Genomic DNA, 22,400 nt, shown 5'->3' on the forward strand with positions numbered 1-22,400 from the left:
TAGGGCCGAAGCTTGCAGTCGAAGTGACGCAAGATGCAGCGTAAAACATTCGTCTTTACACGGTGCCTGGCGACACACGTTAGGCCGTCAAGCAATGGGGCCGCTTCGAGTAACATTAAAGTGAATTCTCATGAAACATTGCTTGCAAGTGCAACATGCTCTTTATCGATTTTTATCGATGGTGCTAGCTCCGCGAATGTTATCCACTCTGTGGTTTCTAAACTACATGCATGTCGGGCTATCGTAGATAAAATCAAACTCACGTTAATTTGTTAGAACCCCATTTATCGAACGTGAAGAAACGGAACGCAGGGGCTCGATTTCTGTTAATCGCGACCACATAACTCCAACAGACCACTAAGCCAAGAAAAGCGTAGGAGCGATTAGCTGTGGCTGATACTGACTTGTAGACGATAATTAGGGAAGGGGGAAATGACAGCGGGCGAATAGGTCTTTGTCGCCGGTGGGCTCCAAACTCGCAACCTCCGCTACACGCGTGCGTTGCACTACCAATTGTCCTGCTGCGACGGCTATCAATCCGGCCGTCATATTTGGTGGGTACCCGATCAATATCCGAGAGAAGTCGCCCAGCGCCACTCAGGACCCTGATTGGCCCTGAATGTAATTCTACCGACTGCTGCAAGCATGTATTTCATGTAAGCTTTCGGTGTTTTTACGCATATTGATAAAATATCTCCCGTAAAAAGAGAGATGACACACCATTGTTAACCGCATAACTATAATGAAGCTATATGTTACATACTCTGAAATGCCTAATTACGATGTACAGGGTTAGAAACCTCGGTATATTCTGCGCCGCTCCATAATATATAGCTAACTTGTGAATAAGGTTTTGTCGTGTACAATGTAACAGTTTAAAGCTTACAACTAATATATATCATATATATCATGCAATACGCATACATGCAGACACATGCAGACACATGCATGCAGCCTATACCTTTAAGAGCTGTAGTTCGAAGACAGTTATAGATCGCAAACTATATGGATGCTTTTTTTTTTTTTTTACCGTACAGAAACTTCAAAAATCGCCTGTGGCAGATAGCGTAACAGTCGTCCTTGAGCTGGATTGCTCGAAGCGGTGGGCATTGCTGCCACAAGAAATCAAGAATGCATAATCACATAATAACCAACAATTAATAGTTAGGTTTCTTAATTATTTACATTACGGTACGTATTGTAATTAACTAATAGTAGCCTGTGATTCTGCAAGCCATATCCACTTGGAACGAATTCTAAGCATCGCACGGATTTCGAAGTATATGTCGTAAAACTTGCGGTAAAAATGCACTAATTTTTCTAATAAGCTGCCGTTTTACGTATTGAAGCACAAATGTAATTAGAACTATCGGGTACAGACCCCGTCAAGCTTGTGGCTTTTAGCGTGTGCCCCCAGCATTTTTGTACATGCTGTAATGTACCGTAATGCCGAAATAAATGTATTTCGTCGCACACTTTGGGAATGAATATCTCAAGATAAGTCATCCCGAAAATTAATGAATACACGGTGCTAAATCACCGGCTGAAATTCCTGAATTGCAATATGTGCCATGAAGTAATGAGTTGAAAGCTTACTTAGTTAATCTATGTTAATTAGTCAATTATGCATTTGTCGGCCTGTCGGCCAAATGTCGGCCTGTCGGAGTAATCCACATCAATAACTATAATTATGCTAAGTGCCAAAGACGATCTTTAAGAATGCTGCGTGGCTTTAAAATAAACCAGTATAGCCGTAGAGCTATAGTTGACAGAATTGCGGCAGCTGTTTTTATACTCGTTATCCGGTAATCTGGCTGCTTTAATATCGTTTTTTTTTTTTTCAGGCTAGGAAGTTACCTGTTGTCCGTTAATTTTTTTGCAAAACACACGCAGCGCTACTTCTTATATTTGCTCCAGTAGTCAGTCAAGCTAAACTTGGATTGCATTCAGGTTGTTTCCTCTATAGTGTATTAATTGTAAGGAGAGAGAGAAAGCCCGTTATTAAAATAAAGAGAATTCTACAAGCATATAAATATTTCTGCGTTTTACATGAGCGTAATAGGAAATTTGAGGTTCCAATTAAAATTCACTACGAAAATAAAGAAACGTAGGCATCACACAATAAAAATGAAGTTAACTAGAAATTCCCGACATGCCGGTTGTCAGTGCGCAACAGGTAGCAGAGACCATACAGAAAACATTTTCACAGTAAGCGCACCTGGCTTCATAAGCGCCGTTCCGGCTTGAATTAATTTAGTTGATTCCATCGGGAAACCTTAGGAGGATGCTTTAGCTAGAGACCGACTTCGATTCTGTCTATTAAAATAGACGAAAAAAATGTTTTTAAGAGATAGCAGCCCAATAATGGTCTGGATAAAATCTGATGCATTTGAGAGGGAAATGTAAATTATGGTGACTGTAGGGAGCATAATTTTGGTTAAGGGTTATAAATGTTTTACAGAAATTGCTGAAAATTGGTAAGCTTGCAAAAGATTAATGCACGAAGCTTATAAATGCGTAACTGAGCACCAAGAACAGATATCGCAGTTATGTAAACTACATATGAGATAATCGAAAACAGACAAATGTGACATGAACTTGCCGCTTATGTGAAGCTCTTACAATGTTTACAGGGGTTTTGCAAAACTTCTACTCTGAAACTAGTGGTATAACTTAGAGTGGTATATGTTTGAAATAATTTGTCGGCTTTAGATGTCTGTTAGGTGTAATCTATAAAATTGTGGTATCAGCTTTTTTTTTATTGCCGAGTTAAAAATTGGTAAAGTGATACTTAAGGCTGCGTTTGCTTTTTTTCAATTTTCAACAATTTTTTTTTAAACATTGGCGGCACAAATCAAACATCCGCTTCATACAGTTAGTACATTTTAACTTTTCCTTTTAACTGTAACACACGTCGTCAAATTGGCTGCAGTGCTTGCCGAGAGAAACGATTTCTCCGCACCCGTGTAATAAGATCGGAGCGCCAGAGGGAAAGCTTCCCCTCGACACGACCGGACCCGCGCGAGCCAAAGGAGGGTCGCCAGGCACTTCGGGGGTCGCAGCAGGCGCCAGCTTGGCGCATTAAAATGCTCGCCCGTCCAGGGAGATGTTCGAGGCCGGATCGAGCACCACCCAGTGGAGCGGACCGCATCGCGCTGAGAACCACGCCGCGTTGCAGCGCGGTGGCCAACGCAGCCCGCGCACGGACCACGATGCCTGCGGGCCAGTTCGCCGCCCTCCTGGTGGCAACCTGTCTCTCGCAATGTGAGTGCCCGCTCTCCTCCCGCACTCGGTTTATCGCAGTGACGAACGTCTTATCACGAGGTCAGTGAAACTGGTCACTAACATGGGCCGCGTTCTGAGACGGTGCGAGTCTTCGGTGGAACAGCTGGGTGGCATACAGCTTCCGAAGAGCGTGGCACTGTGTTAGCTAAAATGTGATCGTTTGTTCTGGGAAGTCATTGACACGCAAGCGTTAAAAGAGGGGGAAAAAACTAATGCAAGCGTCCCGCGTGTGAGTGCAGATATTATCGAGGTCACTATCCATCAGCAGCGAAGCATTGTGATGGTAGATAAATGACGAACCTACTTCATCGTGGGCATTTGCTAATAATAGTAGCAGCCGATAATAACATTATCGACCATACTTCTCGACTCTCATATCTACGCAAAGTTTCGTTTCTTTTTTCTATACATCCGTGACATCTGCCTGTTGGTCGGTGCCGTGGCGTAGCTGCGTTATGTCGTCGCCGCCGGCGTTTGCGGGTAATGATCAAATGATCATCACGCGTTCTCTTACGGTGACTATAATTACAATTAGGTACACATACGATATGAAAGAAAGGGAACCTCCCCGACACATTTACATCCAGGGACTTATATACCTTGCTTTAAATTTAAGCTCCGGCTAGTTGCCCCATTAGGAATTTTCTTTCTTTCATAATATCTGACGAATGATTCGTCCTTGCCATGCGGATGTTAGGCAAGTACGCTGGGTGTTTGTATGGTGTGCTTTCTTGACAAAAGGTTTCATCAGCTGTCCATAGCTGCAGTGTATATAGTCCTAGTAGATACATCATATTTCTTCGTTGTACCATCTCCGCCGCTTCGACATGGCGCAGCACGAGTGCAAGACGTTATGGCTCACTGGGTGGCTGTAACGGTTCACGACACGGTAAGACAGACAGAACTGAAACTCGCTTGAAAGATATTCAGCGGTAGAATCGGCGGCAGGATGCTCAGAGTTTCATACTAACATTACTAGAGAAAAACCTGACGCTGGGCTGATTCGTGCATCAATCGTGAGATTTTTCTATGGTACGCCATAGATTCGCTAAAAAAATCTATTTCATATAACATAATTTTTCCCGCTTAAGTTTTGACGTGTACTAGCCTCGTGACACTTCTTCAGAGGCCCTAAATGCTTCACAATTTTAATTTGACAACTAGATTAGAACATTTCTAGTGCTTAAACAATTCACCGCACTTTATAGTATATGTGCCGTTAAACCTAGATGATATTTGGTTAGTCGCACTCGCCATGCATGTTAAGTCTTTCATTTCTATAACTCATTTTTGCTGGCAATGTTCCAGAAATCATCGAATAATAGAAGCTAGAAGCTAATTTATACTAATGACAGGCATGCAGCGTAGTTCCGACAGTAATTGCAAGGACATTAACACAAGAATCCATGCTACTGTGGCTACTGCTGCTTGACCTATAGTCGGCTGTGGTTGCTTAGTAGCATTGCGCTGCTAAGCTCGAGGTTGCGGGATCGAATCCCAGCCACAGCGGCCGCGTTTCAGTGGGGAAACACGCAAAAGCTATCGCTACATTTGCTTCTAATATATATAGTATTCATATGCACAGACTGAAATTATGCATAGAAAAGGTAGCAGGAAACTGATCTGCAGATGAATGTAAGGGGCAGTCCGCCACGGGTAACGGCCAGTGCACGAAACAAATGGCTCTAACTGCGCGTGATTGGTTCGTGCTTAGGTGAATGTGCTACTTATTTGCCGGTTTGCTCTTTTTTTTTATCAAGTTACCTTCTCTTTTAAGTTTATAGCTCCTCTAGACCTACTCTGTGCTGATAGCCATTATTATTGCCTCTGGCATAGTAAGAGCATTCAGGGCCAGCTTTCTCTCTCTCTCTCTCTGGTGAGTAAAGACTCATCATGACGGTCTGATATGCCCGAAGAACAAGAGAGCGCGAGAACGTGACAGTGAATGGAGACACAGACGCATCGCTGTTTTGTTCGTCATGATCGCTTACTAACTAGCGAATCTTTACATGCTGCTACGGTGACATCCTGTTGGTTTGGTGGTGTTGAGCATGAGCGTCGTGATTACATCACAAATTATATATAGAAATAAAAGACTCGTTCCCGCACACTAAGTTCAGATACAAAGTCCCCGACAATGGAGGCTGATTTCCATGAAGCTACACATGTGAAAGGGCGTTACGCCTGATAAGCTCAATCGGCCGTGCGTTTGTTTAGAAAACTGAGGGTTCCATTGACATTGTGATCAGAGGTGCACAACTTCTTTTTGTGCGTTACCTTGTGACCTACATATCGAGGAAAGTGATCTTCGGTTCAAAAGGGCAAACAGTGTAGACGACGAGGAAGACGACGGTGCGATTATACCGTCGTGTGCGCTTGTCGCTATGTTGAACGTAAAACTTGCCCAGCTTAGATATCGTGCTAATCTACTGCATTCGAGGCTGTCTGAAGTAACTAAAAGGCAACGTAGCTTACCGGCCCGTACTCTAGGAATCCTTTACTTTAATGTCTGCGTTGCTGTGTTTCACAATGCCGGGCGCTTTTATCAGCTGTAAATTCTTTTTAATGGTCTGTGACAGGTCTGTCACAGATCTGTCAACGGTCTGTCCGTCCAGTCTACTTCGCGCTGTACCCACAGTCATGAATAGCCAAGAAGCCGAACTTGCTACTCTTAAGCTCAAGGACTAGAATTGTGCTGTCTCCGGCACGCAATCTTTATTTTCAGGTTCTGTATAGCCTAACAGAGAAGTGGTTCTTGTGGGGAAGGAGGAAATGCTAGCACTAACTTCTGCAACCCATGAGGGAGCACGGCTCAGTGCCAGCAGGGTCGGGGAGATGGAATTAAAAGAGAGAGAGGGAAGGAGGGAGAAAGGTAGAGGGCCGTCCCAGCAGCATCAGAGGGCCGTGGGTTCGACCGGAGGAGTAGGCTGGAGGTAGACCGTATAGGAGGTGGTGGGATGACCGTTAGGCTATCCGCCTTTGTATAAATTACCTATAGTCTCGCCGAGAGCTCCGACGAGTCGAGGTACTCGGCGACACTTAGGAAGGCTGGTAGCTGATTACGACAAGGGAAAAACACCTAGTATGCACCTTTCTCTTTCCGGCATTTCAGATGTCAGCGTGAGAGCAGGCGATTCTCACCCACTGTCGATGACTCATCCTATGTTCGAACTTGGTCACACCCCCCGGCGCACAACGACACAAGAGCCCCCGCTGAAACGCCCGCCTTTCGGCGGCAACGCTTCAGCCCTCAATCATCGTCAAATCAGCGTCGTCCAACGCATTTCGAAGTGCGGCACTGCTGCTGCCGCTGTAAGCGCAAGCATTGACCGCATTGGGAAGGACGGCAGCACTCCTTCTCCGTCCAGGTTCAGCGTAGCCGCTGAAGCGCCGAGTCCAGACGACGCAAGAGACTCCCAACTCTCCGAGACTCACAAGGCCAGATACGCGGAAATCGTGGCGGACCATTTGGACTTGGAGATAGGAATGTCCTGGCGGGAAGACTACGGAGAAGATGCCAGTAAGAAGCAGGATCTCGACCTGTCCTCCCAACCTTCGCCATTGTCGGACCACTCCGCGCTCACGGTCGCGAACATCGAGCGGGTGGCTAGGGTCAAGCTGGAGCCGCAAGCCAGGAGATACTTTTTCTCGGGAGCAGATCGTCAGCAGACGCTCAAAGAAAACACGGCAGCTTTCGAAAGGTAAGCGCTAGTTTCTTGTTCCTTTTAAGGATTACCGCCTGCATTTGTCAAGCTAGATGGCTTGCAGACGTTTTCCTGTAGAACGACGACCGCTGGCCTAACTAAAAACGCGCGTAGCCTTTGCAAACAACTCTAGCGCAATCAAAGGTATCATGAATTCCGGTTATCAAGTGGTATACCGAATTCTAATATACGTACATAAAGCCCACATTTCATGCAATGCGGAGTGCGTAACATCGTAAACGGTCTTCTCTGGCAGGAAGAGTTGTGATAGCCGAGTGCACACTGATTCGCCTCTTCTGGTGTCACTTGCAGAATCCTCCTCTCTGCCAAGTTGAACTTTATGATATTTTACGACTGGTCGTTTCTGAGCGCTCCGGCGTGGTTACAGTGTTGCACAACATGCCATTCAGGCTGTATTCTGAGCATAACTGCGCGATATTTGGTGATAATGAGGGTTCGAGGGTTCGTTTTCCCCCTTTCAGCCAGTTTATTCGGGGTTATAAAGCTGAGTTACTTGCCTCGACGACTTCTATGACCCTGTCGAACAGCACGGAAAGGAGCTATTAAATATGATGTTCTAAGCCACTCCTCCCCCCCCCCCCCCATAGCTAGTTGTTCAAGTTGTTCGTAGCTAGTTGTTCGACTGATTGTTCAGACTGAATTCAGAAATGACGAAACTTCGCTCTGAGTCGCGTCCTACGTGTTCGTCACGTTTGCTGTCGACGTGCAGACTCCGTTTTCGGCCCAAATTGTTGGTGGACGTGTCGCGAGTCGACACGACGACAACGGTGCTGGGGCACCGCATCTCGATGCCGATTGGATTTGCGCCGGCGGCCATGCAGAAATTGGCACACAACGATGGTGAAGCGGCAACTGCACAAGGTAAGCGCCTCTAAGCCACTTTTGCTCCGAAGCTTTACACTAGTTTTCTTGCTGATTGCCTGAAACTTCACGCAAGTTCCTAGGCTTGTTGGGTACATCGAGTACAAGAGATGGCACGAAAAAGATACAACTTAAAGAACATCCAAGGTTGAATTCATATTTGTTGGCTCATTATGATAAGAGTTCGTTCAGGATCATTGCTGAAAGTCATTATAGAAGTAAAAGGGAAGTGAGTGAGGCTCGTATCGGCATGTGTCGGTAAACCTTCACTGTCTCTGCTTGTCAAATAAGTGTCGTTTGCGATAGGGCATTTCTACCTGGTATAATGCACGAATTTCCGAGAGGTTTATATGTTTTTCGCTTCTGCTGTTAGCGCGCAGGCTGTATTGGCAGTGATTGCAATGTAAAGCTAGCCCCACTCAAGGAATAAAATGAGTCGGTAGCTGGAGACCATTTCTTCAGTGTGTGTTTGTTTAGGTTGTACATGTCCTTATTATTTAGCAATATAATGTTTATTCAGGCTGGTTCATGTGTGCGCACGCTAACTTGTACGTCTGTTGCGCAAATGTTCCTTACGAATGGTGTTTCGGCCAGCTTTATCCTAGCCTGTCTGTCCTTAGTCTGTTGCTCTATTTTTTTTTTTATCGGCGCCGATGAGTGATAGTGTTGGGAACCTCAAAGGCTGCTGCAAGCGCTACTCACGCACGCGTTCATGCACGTATGGTGGGCGGGGCACACGGGCCAAGGGAGCCTCGTTCCCGAGCACGCGAATTGCGGCACGGTGCACCTCCGCGAAAAGGTCGAGAAAGAGTGTTAGCGTGGCGCATAGCGGGAAACGCCAGTGACGTCGCGTTTACGTCAGCGGTGCATGCTCCACATTTGTAGTGCGATTTACGCAAGGTGCGCCGGTTCTATCGCGCGCGTACCTTGTCCCCGTGCTTTGGACCACGGGCTGACCGATAGAACTGAATTTCTCCGACGCACAGACTGAGATTGACGAGCGCATGGGAACTTTCCCAATGCCAAGTTTCGAATGCGATCAACAATTTCAAGTTTTATTCATAGGCGGGAGAAGAAAATCGGCTTTGTCGCGGAATCCCTAGTCAGTATACTTTTTTTCAGGGGAGCATGCCATGGAAACTTGGTGCTGCCCGTCGAAGGGACAGCCAACCGCTTCGGATTTACCAAGTCGTCATCCAGCACCGTTTGGCCAAATCCAATCAGATAGTGTGCATTGGCGAGTAGATATACCAAGTGTTCTTTCAGCGTCCGTCCTTAAAAACGGGATTAATCGACTAATTATTGGTCGACCAATTCGTTGATACGACAGAACTGCGTCATCATTAACCCTTCGCAAGCCCACCACTGACGACACTGCACCCATTTTGAACTGCACTCAAGGGCAAGCGCCTTCCCAATACATGCTTCAACCTGTCACACGCCACAGGTAATCTGCCAAGCCCGCCGCAGCGCGCCAGAGCGCGATTCCCTCGTCCCTCCTATAGGCGACGTCAGAATCCGCTACTTGTGCTGGCAACACTGTCCAAATAAACAACGATAGCTACGACATCTATGCTCACGGCGGCTTCTTCGCTTGGTGCTATGCGCATGTTTCTCTTCTGTGGCATCGAATCGAGCTGTTTCGTGGAAGCTGAAAGCGCCCTTGCTGCCGATCATATTATTGAGATCGGTCTCAAGGATTTGATTTCAGCGACGAAATGGCGGAAATAGTTGCGCTATGCGTGCAAACGTCCGGAGTGCCCGTCGAGCCGCATCAGACTTTTTTAAAGACAAAGAGCCTTTCAAGCGAGCCGGAGGTTGAAAAGAAAGGAAGTGTTCGTGCGTAGCGAGCCTAAACAAAAGGTGCAAGCACTTGTTCGCGGCGTTGCTGCACAGCTACAGGGACGCTACTTCCCCTGTTTCCCGCCTGCACGGGCGACTCCGCGTTGTGACTCGTCACGTTACTGTCTACATATTGTGACTCACAATATGTAGACAGTAACGTCTGTCGAGCTTTCAGAAGCTAAATATGGATATTCTTCGCTGATAGAGCGAGGCTAACAGCTGAATGCTACGTAGTCTTTGGGTAAAAACAATTGTGAGTTCCATTTGTGAGTTAGGGTGCACCTTCTTTTTCTAGTAAGCTAGAAAAAGTAAGCTAGTAGTGTGATAAGCTCGTCTGCGTCCGATCACTGGCTCGTGCTCGCAGTACACAGTGTCGGAGGTAGGGCCCCGGAACACAGCAGATACCTGCCGCCCGCAGCAATTCTCAAACCCGGTGAAACGTGAGGCTTGAATAATAACCTATCGGCTGACCAAGCTCGTTTTCTTGCAACAGGCTTCCAAAATTCAGCGATGGTTTTCTTTTGCGAAAGTCAGTTGTATTAGTCTAAATGCATAACTTGGAAACTAAGAACGACAGAAAACTGAGCTAGTTGGTAAGGATTCATAATGCAAAAAAAAAAAAGAGGTCAGGCATGCAGATCCTGCATGTACAAAATGAGCGCCAGTTTTAATGCGCAGGTCCGGCGCCTATTAGAAGCAGGTTATCCTAGTGTAGCACTGGCCACTGTGGCTGAGCACCTAAAGAAGTCGGTTTCGAGGGGGACGGACGTGATTATATATAGAAAGTAGTAATAGCAAAAAAAAAAAAGAGTAGTGGCTTTTCCGTACACTCATTCAGTGTCGCACAGGCTTAAAAAAGTTGCAAGTAGATATGATGTTAATGTTACTTTCACTGCTCCCAATAAGCTAGGTAAGATATGCGCTGCCGTACAGAGGAAAAAGGAGCAGGTAAAACGCAAAAAAGAACAGATATTTGTCTAGTGAAGCACAATAAGAACAACAGTTTTACTGACTGTCGTATGGGTGTGGTTTATAAAATTCCCCTTAGCTGTGGCCAATTCTGGCCAAACGGAACGGTGTATCAATCAGAGGCTAATGGAATATAAAAGGTCGTTAACCGGTGGATCGCCTTCTAATCTATCCCTACATTGCCAAGATTCTAACTGCACGCCAGAGTTAGATGAATGCGCAATATTGTACAGGCATAAGAATGAAGATACGCGTCTTATGGTCGAGGCATGGCATATCTATAAAGGTGGAAGCGCATGCGTGAGTCAGCCTTGGATTACTTTACATAAGGGAGAAATTAAGTGCCTTAACAGTTGTCTCTCGCGTAGACCGGCACATCTACCTGACTGACACGTGGTGATACCATTCCTGAGCTTGCGCAGATGAGTTTTGTGTCTCTGTTTTCGCCTCAGTGCTCCCTTCAGTTATATTCGGCGTTCGCGTTGTCCACTTCTCTACTCGTGTGTCCTGTCTGCACGCCTGACCTCTTTTTTTTTTTTTTTTGCATTTGGAAACTAACTGAACCAGTTGAAAGCTGTAACAAGCACTGCTTACAGTTGCAGCTGAATTTTTGAGGAGCAAATAAACTGACAATTAATTACCCATGTTGAATGAGAAAACAGCATCTTTCGCCTGAACCGCTAATCTAAAGCATGCTATAAAAAAAAGATATGTTGCCTCGCGGTTTATGTGTCATGATCAACTTCGGACCTTCCGAGACGGTTATCATTCCTGCTACCGTGCCTCAAAGTGCATTAGCGAGAATGTACCTGCTGGTTAAAGCATCAGTAACACTAATACTGGGGCAGAACACCACGAAGGATTAAAACCAAATGAAGCTTAAGCCTCCATCACTATAATTTATCAAAGCGCATGTCTAAACAAAGTGGACTCCACTATTTGAAACGGCACCAAGGTATATAACTTAAATAAAAAGAACGCAAAGGCTTACTCACCGGGAAAAAATCAGTCGTCCCGAGTGAAATATTTCGCATTAACCAGCTCAGTATCAGTCATCTTTACCCCAATGCGGAAATTTCTGATCCGATTCGCGTCGTCTGCTTCTTTGTGGACACGATGCAATCATACATTGCTGGCTTTCCACCGCGATGACACGCATAATAGTACACAACAAAAAGTATTTAGACATCCGTATATTTTCTTTTTCATTTTGGGGCTTGTGCGTGCACGGCGATTTGAGAACTACGAGGCATTCAACGCATGCCGTGACAGGACACCCTCTTTCGCTTGAAGCCTGAACCTGGATTGGCGCGGCCGCTAGGTAGCGAGCGTTTAGTTGGAGTCGCGAATATAGCAGACTGCCAGTTGTGGGCGCCGAAGCGCGACGTCATGTGCCCCCTGCATTCCTATTGGTAGGTTTGACGTCACACCACCTGCTCCCTCCTTTACACAACCATTCACCTGCTCTCACTCCTTTCTTCTCTCCACGTGTTACGTCACACATTTCCCTCTTCCTCTCCACTCTTTGCATCTCTCCCACGCCGCGACGTAAGCGACGGACGCCGAGAGTTTTCCTTCGCATGAGTGTTTTAATGTTGACGCATTAAAATGAGGCGTAAGAGAACACAACAGACAGAGGAGACAAAAAGACGTTGATAAGGTGCCTTGTGGCAGTACAGGTCATGCGTACTCTGCGGCGCCGTTTGCAAGCAGTGAAAAACCCAGCAGCTCAACAATACGTTTTGACCAGTCGCGCACGGTGCTTCCTCCTGCATGATATATTGCGTGAGCACGCGCAAGCACGCACAACGCACTCACAAACACGCTCACACATACAAGCACCGAAGTAAACACACAAATACGCATGCAAACGCAAATGCACGAACACACGCACACATACATACACGCACACACACATAAGCACGCACGCACACGTAGGCGGAAGCAGAAAACACGAGTGCACAATCATGCACAAATACATACACACAGACACACGCACAAGCATTAATAAACGCGTACACATACGCACATACAAACACACGCACAAGCATGATCGCTCGCAGATGAAAGCACGTTAAGTACGCAAACACGCATACACAAACGTACGCAGACACGCACACACCAAGCTGGCCAAAAGCGCGCTGAAGAAAGGCGTCCGGCTAGCACCAACGGCAGTACACGAACGCGCCAGAGAGAACCAATATGGCGCTGGTGCTTTTGAAAGGAGGCGAGGAGTGGGACAAAGGGCGCCTCCACCCTGAACGGCGACTAAACCACTCCCGTGTACCGCTCCGCCCAATCCGAAATCCACCCAAACCGTTCGCGTTCGCCCGAATATCGGACAGCCTAAAACTCCCTAAAGACACTGTGAGGTTTCACAGAGCGTTAGAGGGCTTAATTTTGCCGGCATAGTTTCACTGCGAGCCGGCCTAGTTAGAGTTGATTAACTTGAAAGAGAGAAAGCAAGGACAGGAAAGGCAGGGAGGACAACCAGACTAGTACCCGGTTTGCTTCCCTACACTGGGGTAGCAAACACGCGGGTACAAAGAAAGCTGGACAAGAAAGAACGTTCTTCCTTGTGTATCTTTCTTTGTCCCCCGTATGTTTAGCGCAAAGTTTCACGGCATAGTTCACTGCTACCTCAATTGACGCTGTATCTCTGCAAAGGCTTCCTGCAAACGACACGCGATGTTGTGATTCGCGAAATTCCGGCTTTATATGGTGCTTTATTACGCACCATATAGCAACACCGACAGAAACTCACAACAGCAGTGCAACAAAATACGATCTATTGCACACTGATGTATGGTGTAATGTGGGCTATCCAAAGCTCAACGGAAGCGTGACGTGAAAGAAAGAGAGCGTGTGTGTGCGGGCTGCATCATGTGGCACAATGTTACCAAATATGGGGCTGTACATGAGAGAGAGACAAAATGGAAGGAAAGACAGGGAGGTTAGCCAGTGTAAATACCGGCTGGCTACCCTGTGCTGGGGAAAGGGGTAAAGGGAATAGAAGAAGGAAGAGAGAAGAAAAAAAACAAGAAAAATGCACACAGTAACGCGATCTTACGCGCAACAATAGTCAAAGGCGTTCGCACAATTCACATGTCCTTAAGAACTTGAGCAAAGCCCTTAAGGCCTTGAGTGCCGAAACCCGTCTGGACCAGTGTCCTAGAACTTTCTCTTCTGTGAAGGGGCGATTGTCCAGTTTTTCGAGCACGGTCACGAGCCCTTTTCTTGGCACATTGTAACGTGGTCAGTCACAGAGGAGGTGCGCGATCGTCTCTTCGCATCCGCAGGTCTCGCAAGCAGGGCTGTCGGCCATTGCAATGCGGAAGGCATAGGAGTTCGTGAATGCCACGCCGAGCCGTAGGCGGCACAGCAGTGTCGCTTCCGCTCGTGGCAACCCTGGTGGAAGACGGAGTTGCAAACTTGGATCCAATCTGTGAAGACATGTGTTCGTGAATACACTGGTGTTCCACTGAGTTAGCGTAAGCTCGCGTGCGAGGGAGCGAAGACTTGTGGCTGCATCTGTTCTTCACAGCAGTATGGGTACAATCTGGGCACCATCATGGGCCGACCGGGCAGTGTCATCCGTACTGTCATTTCCCGAAATTCCGCAGTGACCCGGTATCCACTGGTAGATGATGTTTTGTCCCTTGTCGATCGCGTAATGGTGGAGTAGTCGGATGTCTGCGACTAATTGTACATTTGGTCCATGGTTGAAAGGGGACAGCAGACACTGGAGAGCTGCCTTTGAATCACAAAAGATAGACCATGAATGTTGTGATTTGGGACCTATACACTCCAGAGCAGCACGGATAGCTGCGAGTTCTGCAGCTGTCGATGATGCAACGTGAGACGTCTTGAATTTGACAGTGACAGATTGAGCGGGAAGCACCACTGCTCCAGCTGAACTTTTAGAGGAGACAGAACCGTCCGTGTAAACGTGAGTGCGTTCGCTGTGTTTTTCATGTAAGAAGGAAAGGACGGTTTGTTTGAGGGCGATAGATGACATCTCCGTTTTCTTTTTGATGCCGGGAGTGCCTGATGTGCACCCTTAAGGAGTCGACATGAATATACGTATTGATAGGGTGGTCATGCGCGATGGCTATTGTTGCTGCCGTTGATGCACACCTGGGAAGGCCAGGCCGTACATGGCGTCATGATATAGTATATAAGTTTGCGTGTCTGTGGAACAGAACTCTGAATTGAATATTTAGAACTTACTATTCGGCTTATGAATAATTAACGGCTCTTCCGACGAGTTGATGGACAATCATGTTCAAGAGGAAGCTTTACCTTGGGCCCAACTGAGGTGGCGCCAATTGAAATACATGTAACACGTATAAACGCTTTACTGACATAGCCACTAGGCCTAGTTTAATGAAATTTGTTGTATTTGAGAGAAAAGGTTGGATGCTAGTGACTGTTGGAAACGGTATTTTGTTTTAGGGCGTGAAGTTTTTAACAGGAATTCTGAAAAATTGGTAAGCTTGAAAAAAAAAAAGAGGCATGAAGTTTATAAATTCGTATCTCCGTAGTAAAAACAGATATTGCAGCCCTGTAATCTGTATCCGCCAAGGCATCTAAAGGGAACAGGTCTGACGCATAAATTTATATCGTACGTGAATTTCTTGCATTGTTTACAAGGGTATTGCAAAAGTCCCACTCGCATACGAGTGATGTATGTGAGACCCATGTACATTGAATTAATTTTGTTCCCTTTAGAAGTAGTATTACACGCAAGTTACAGAATTGTGATATCATCTTTTTATTCCTGAGTTACAATGTTGCAACCTTGAGAGTACCGTTTTCTGAAAATTTGTCATTTTTATAAATATTTATTAATATATTTACAACCTAAACTTCAACTTCCCTGCCGACAGCCACTAGATTTTTACATTCTTCGTTTCAATGCAACAAACTGCATAAAATTGCCGAGAAAACGGTTTCTCATTTTCCATGAATTTAGATAGGAGCCGCTGAGCTTCCTCTCAACCACAACAACAAAAATAGCTCAATTTTGCGATACGACGCTGTTCAGAAAAGCTTGCTCGTATTCGAAGCCGCGTCCCTGCACACTGCTGGCCGATGACGCTCGCCCCTGGCCACTCGCGCAGCCGCCCAGGACGCCCGCACCGTGATGATCCTCAGCTCGCTAAGCACCACGTCGCTGGAGGAGGTGCGCAGGAAAGCGCCTCGCTGCCTGCTCTGGTTCCAGGCGTACCTGTTCCGCGACCGGTCGGTCACCGAGTGGATGGTCAAGCGTGCAGCCAGAGCGGGATACTCGGCCATCGTGCTGACCGCCGACTCACCCGTCGTCGGCCACAAGCTGGGCCCGGCCAAGAACCGATTCGTCCTGCCCCCCAACGTGACGTGAGTCGAACGACCGACCGTGCTCCTGATCTCCCTTGTCGCTTGCAAAGGAGTATGTAAACCTTAGAACATGGGTGACCGCAGAGCTGGCTATCTTACAATCAATAATAACAAACCCGGACGACTAAGTAATAAATAGAAAGGCGCCTAATATGAAGAACCGGAGGAATACAGAATTAAGTAGTGCAGGCACACCTTGCCGTTCTTGTTTGAAAGCAGGGGCTGCACAGAGCACATTAAAGAATAATTTCCTCGGTACTGAAATATTAAAGAATTACCAAGTCTTCTTTGTAGTACCTTGCGCTGTTAGATCACTTCTTCATACTGTACTACCAAATATATGAAAAACTTCAGGTACGATCGTAGTTGCAAGCTCAGCTTTTCAGCATAACTATATGCTAAGACGTGGTGGAAGCAACCTTGGCAGAGGAAATTAATATGAATAGGTAGATGTGATGCAAGAGCGAAATGTGGCTTAGCAGATGCATCCCATGAAACATAGCAGTGAAAGCAAGAAGTGGGACAAACGCAAGGGTTGTAAGCGTGCTAGTTGGTGTCCGACAATTATTTAACGTGAAGCGCAGGGACAAGACAGGGAGTAGTTTTGTTTTCATGCAACTCTAGGAATTGCATTCGCAGTCCTGATATCGGAATGTATGTATGTATGTATGTATGTATGTATGTATGTATGTATGTATGTATGTATGTATGTATGTATGTATGTATGTATGTATGTATGTATGTATGTGTATGTATGTATGTATGTATGTATGTATGTATGTATGTATGTATGTATGTATGTATGTATGTATGTATGTCCTTCTCTGCCGATCGATCGGTCGATTGATAGCTCCGTCCGTCCGTCCCTCTCTTTGTGTTCATCAATGCATTATAGTATCTCCTCTTACTCTGTACACATTGGCATGGCGTATGCGTTACCTCTGAATGATTGGAGCACCGTCTTCGTCGCGCACAGTTTCGCTAACCTCAAGGGCTGGCACGAAAAGTCCAACATCCAGTCGGGCGCCCAGGAGGACGTGGACGGCCACATCTCCCGCGCCGTGTCGTGGCAAGACATCGGTTGGCTGAAGAGAATCACCGGACTTCCCATCGTCGCCAAGGGACTGCTCACACGTCAGTACTCCTGCATGAACAGCGATAAAAAATTGCAGCTGCTGTCGTGCCATTATTTGGAACAAACAGCGCTAAAGCAGCGTATTTTGTGATGAAGAAGAGTAGCAACGCGAGTCTCACCGTCGCAAACGCGCAAGTCAAGAGGAAAGCGCTCGAGTACGGTAGCTAGCAGTATCCGGGAGCGAAGTTCCAGGGTTATAGTTGTGATGCCTACCTAGCACTTCCACCGATCATAAAGACGTTTGCTGCACCGGGCTATCAGTCGATTGTGCGAGGCCTAAAATGATAGAAACGAGATTCAGCACTTATTCCGGCTTTTGTTTATCTCAAGTAGAAATGTTATGCAAGCTGTTCAGTAAATTCTGCACTTGCGTTTCTGCATCGTTTACCTGCTTCCAACAACAAATGCGTTATAGGTAAGGCGTTATGAACACAGCGTGGTCAGTGTGCTTTCATTTGGGTACGGCTTCTTTAACCAAGGCATTGAGACGTCCTATTTAGGTGGAGCGAGGAAGCCTACGAGTAGGTAGTGGTGGTGCGTCTTACGAGGCTACTGGACCTTATAATGCTGAAGTACTATAGCGCCAAACAGACGACACAAGAAGAAGAGACACGGACGAGCGCTTTTGTGTCTTCTTGTGTCGTCTGTTTGGCGCTATAGTACTTCAGTAATATGCACCAACTAGCCCAACAAAAAGTTCTGCTGGAATACCTTATAATGCTTTGGAAAAGCGAACCATTCGCTTTCGCTGGCGTGATTGATCAGAATCGAAAAGCGCCGTTCAGACCAATCATGTGAGAGCAAAGAAATGGTTCGCTTTCCAACCATTATAATATCGTATACGTGCTGCTGTCTGACTCCCTCCAGTGTTTTGCTTTGCCGCTTGCACCTCGAGTCTTTAACGTGGCACCACCACACTTTTCGGCACAACATGGGGTCCGGAGAGGCCAAAGGGGGACAAAATGCCACCCCACACGTAATCCGTGGGATGGCGGAACCACGGCAGTAAAAGCGGGCCGAAATCTGCGGTAACGCGTGTCACCTTATCCTGTCATCTTCAGATCTTCATTCGGAAGGTCGTGGCTATTTATTTAGTTCAATTGTGATTACGATGTCTGCGAGAACCCTTTCGAGAACCTATCCACACTCCTGGGCTGTCCTATTCCTCACTGCGCAGGTGAGGCCGCTCTCCAAGCTTACCACCACGGCGCAGCTGCCATTTTGGTATCCAACCACGGAGGCCGCCAACTAGATGGAACGCCGGCCACGGTGCGTATTTCCTTGAATATTGGACTTTTGAAGAATTTTAATCTTGAGAATAAGGTGATCTTTATTTGTCAATGCTCTACTTGCAAACAGGTGATGTATGCTAATGCACAATGGGGAGTGAAGGCGAATATCGTTATGGGACCTGGGAAAGCAAAACCCATAAAGTTGAAGACATTACCCGTTCGATATCGGACAACAAATTTGCTAACTCGTCGCTGTAGTACCTGCATCACACAGTTCTGCACGTGGTAATTCGACTACATTTTTGTTCATTTTTACTACCCATGCCTTCCGGAGAATCCCCCTAATTAAAGTGAGGAAAATATGTAATTAACACAATGTGCAATGACTCTGAACTTAAAAATGGAATGAGAATTAGCACTTCCTTGTGTGTCTTTCAGATCGAAGCGCTGCCCGAGATCGTGTCGGCGATAGGCGGTCGCCTGGAGATCTACCTGGACAGCGGAGTCCGCAGCGGTGCTGACGTGGTCAAGGCACTCAGTCTCGGAGCCCGGGCGGTGTTCGTGGGCAGACCGCTCATCTGGGGCCTCGCTTACAATGTAACACGAGACACCGGTGCCATTTCTGCCCTCTTTAGCCATTAACACGATTACAGTCATGGCAGACGTACTCAGCACGGCAACCTTTCTCTGAATAGACTAACAACAAAGCTGTGACCAGCTTTTCAGAACGCAGCTCTTTGGCGCCCGTTCCTGCGCTTCGCGTCACCGTCGATCTCTCGCGCGCGGCGCCCGCCTTGCTTTCCCCTTGTCCTCCAAAGCCGGATCACGTGTTCTCGCCTATCTTCTCACCCCCTTCCACCGCCCAGCGCCGTTGCGGCGACTCTCGCCGCTAACGTCCACTCCGTCCTCGCCGTCCCTTCTCCCGCTGTCACGACACTGCCGCGGTGCCGGCGGCGGGCGCTCCTTGGCGCCTCGCGCGTGATTCACGGCTCTCCACTCCTGCTTCTCGACGCCGCGTAGCTGTACGGCTCTCAGCCGTGTCTCACATCCCCGTTTACGGGGCGCATTCCTCAGTGGCATTGTGCATGCGCCTGGCGGTCCTTCTCCCAATTTCACTCTTGCCTTACACCTCCTCTTACCTGGCGCAGTGCCATTGCGGTGACTCGAAAGACAGTTATAGCGTTTCGTCCCCTCACTTCTACTTCTTACCCTAACCTTGTGCGGCCACATTGAGGCCTGTTTCCTAGTCAGTTAGTGTGTGACCTCTACTCAACACCCCCGTTCTGCATCTGTTTCCTCATCCCACCTCAGAAGAAACATTAAATAATTGCTAATCTCCCCCCCCCCTCTCCTCGGCGGTGATCCGCTATAAGATGGCACGATGGCGCGTCGCCAGAGTGCCGGCTCGATAGCAGCGGATCGCGGTGTGTGCTGCTCAATCCTAAACGCAGAACCGCCTCCGCTCGGTACTGCGCGTTCTGTATGCGGTTGCCTGTTGTTGAAATAAGGCAGCAGCTGCCCTCATAGATAACATTACCAAAAATCGTAATCGTCGGCCTTTTTTTAGCCACCTCTAAACAGGTAAAATGTGCTCAATATCAAGATTTATTGTACGTCTTTTATGGAAAAACGAGTGGCTGGACCTTTCGCAGGCGACTCACAAATGCGCAGCAGGACTGTGATATGGCGTTACTTTTTAATGGTCTCTTCTAGCTCTGCCGTTGCGTATATGTGAAGCCATACAGCTTCGCGTAATGCCTTGCTCCTTACATTTCATTTAGTGCTGGTATCACACAGTTAGTACATATTTGCCTGTAACATATCTGAAATGCTTATCCTGTAATGCAATGATGGATATGGGGCGAAGGCTATCACTCTCCTATCGCATTTGAGCCCTCCTTAAACCTGAATTACATAATTGCTTTGCTAAAGATCTGTAAGCCAAGCTAACAATCCTTATAGGTCACACTCTTCCAATATGGATAATCGATGCTATAGCACAGTTGTTCTGGAAGCAGATACTTTCAATTATCATTTGTTTTTACTAGTAGAGGCATGTAATAGTTCGAAACGAATCGTAGCCAATATCCATAATTCCTTAAAGCATGCTTGTGCTTTCGTGCGCACCCACAGTTCCAAAGTCAATTTGTTGATTGATGCTCGCAGCACATGAGCATTGTTTTTCCTCTGTCTCTCTCTGCGCAGGGCAAGCAAGGCGTGGACAGAGTTCTCGAAATACTCAGGACCGAGCTTGAGCGCACAATCAAGTTGTTGGGTGAGTTGACGAACCGAGCCAGCCAGGACGCTCTTGTAGAAAATATAACATTGCCTGCTAATGATAGGAGTGCGTGTGGGGTCCTGAGGAGAGTCACTGTAGTAACGTCCCAGCTAATGCACCAAGTTTATTTTGTGCGGCAACCACAACTTAGCGTCGAAGCCCTACAGGCATGCAAAACAGCAAACATTTACAGCTCGACTGCTCTACTCCCAAAAGCCTTCCACTATAAAATCATGCTTTAATATTATTAATGTGAGTGCCTGTGATGCGTGGGTGTGCATTTAGATGTGTTGCGTTTTTATGTTTGTTTCGTTTAACTAGTTCTTCCTTTCGGTATCTTTATGTTATTGCGATAGCAATTATATGGACACTCCAGGCGCATTACTGCCGTCGGCGTCACCGTAAGGTTCCGTATGAGTCAAAGCGTGTGAGGGTTAGCCGGCGAATGCGGTTCAATCTCGCTTGCGCTAGTGAGTGAATGAATGAATGAAAAACTTTATTTTCACAAAGGCGGTATACCGGCGAAGGTGTAGTACGTAGCCCGTATGCGTGCCCTCTCCTGTGGTGCGCGAGGAAGGGGGTTCAAGCGGCGGAGGAGGAACGTTCTATTCCGGCGGCTGCTGCGGTGTCCTCCCGGCCCGCCACTCCGCACAGAGGGGAGACAACCACGGGGTCTACGGCGTTGGCCACGTGAATTGCGGACGCCGTAGTGGACGCCTTTGACGAACGCCGTAGGGACGCGTTGCGGGCGCTCGCATGTCTTGAAAGCGGTCTGCGACGTGGCTGAAGTGCGCGCCCGCGCGGCCTCATATTCAAAGCGATCTGCGATTTTTTTCAGAGTGCGCGTAGTGCCGGTACCTTTGTATGCTCTGTGCTTTCGACGTTTCGTACGCTTTGGAGCGGCAGATGCACGGAAGTCAATCGCTGCTGCCGCCGCGATTACTGCTGCCGCGATTCCTAACTCCAGCGTTTCCATAGACAGTTTCCGCTCTCATCGAGCGATGCGTGTTCATGTTTACCTCTGCGCGCATGACACCGTGCTGGTTAATTTAGTTAAAACACTGTTTAAGGCTAGTAGCGCCGCTCAGGACGAGCAAAAAAGGAAAGAGGTAGGGGTAATCAAAAGGTGCTCGTCCTGAGCGGCGCTACTAGCCTTAAACAGCTATGACATACCAACTCGCCCAAACTGCACGCTAGTTAAAACACGTTGACGGGCTAGTTGTTTGAATCCGTGATAGAATGTGTAAGCGCGACTAAACAAGGATATACAAAGAAGCAGACACACAAGGACAGCGCTGTCTCCGTGCGTCTGTTTCTTTCTACGTCCTCGTTGAGTCATTCGTACACATTCTGTAACTGTTAATTTATTTCGTAAGCGAATCTTTATTTGTTCGTACACACCATTTATTTATTTGCGTCATCCTTCATCAAGCCGACTATAGCTACTTTGGCTACGTTCTGGCGTCAATATCCCATGTTAGGCAAGAACAACTGCTGTGAGCTGTCTAGGTGCCTCTCGAAGGCACTCGGACAATCAACTCAATGCGTCTCACAAACGCCATTCCATGAAATGCTTATCCGGGATCTATGCAGGTTGCAAGAACTCAAGCAGCCTCAACTCAGAGTTCGTGGTTCACAAGAACCACTACGCCAGGACCACTTGGAGAAACTTTCCGCGCCATGACCTGTGA

The 22,400-nt window shown here is 47.2% G+C and overlaps 1 protein-coding gene across 1 annotated transcript; it reads left to right on the top strand.

The window, feature by feature from the left end:
* Nucleotides 1-3,212: 3,212 nt before the first annotated feature.
* Nucleotides 3,213-22,400, top strand: LOC142590808 (uncharacterized). The gene is made up of 9 exons (XM_075703212.1): nucleotides 3,213-3,264; nucleotides 6,398-6,986; nucleotides 7,720-7,871; nucleotides 15,809-16,064; nucleotides 17,041-17,198; nucleotides 18,377-18,468; nucleotides 18,870-19,028; nucleotides 20,637-20,706; nucleotides 22,303-22,400. The coding sequence occupies exons 1-9, from the start codon at nucleotides 3,213-3,215 to the stop codon at nucleotides 22,398-22,400; spliced, it is 1,626 nt and encodes a 541-aa protein (XP_075559327.1).

Source organism: Dermacentor variabilis, chromosome 8 (genome assembly GCF_050947875.1).
Source record: "Dermacentor variabilis isolate Ectoservices chromosome 8, ASM5094787v1, whole genome shotgun sequence".
Lineage (NCBI taxonomy): Eukaryota > Metazoa > Arthropoda > Arachnida > Ixodida > Ixodidae > Dermacentor > Dermacentor variabilis.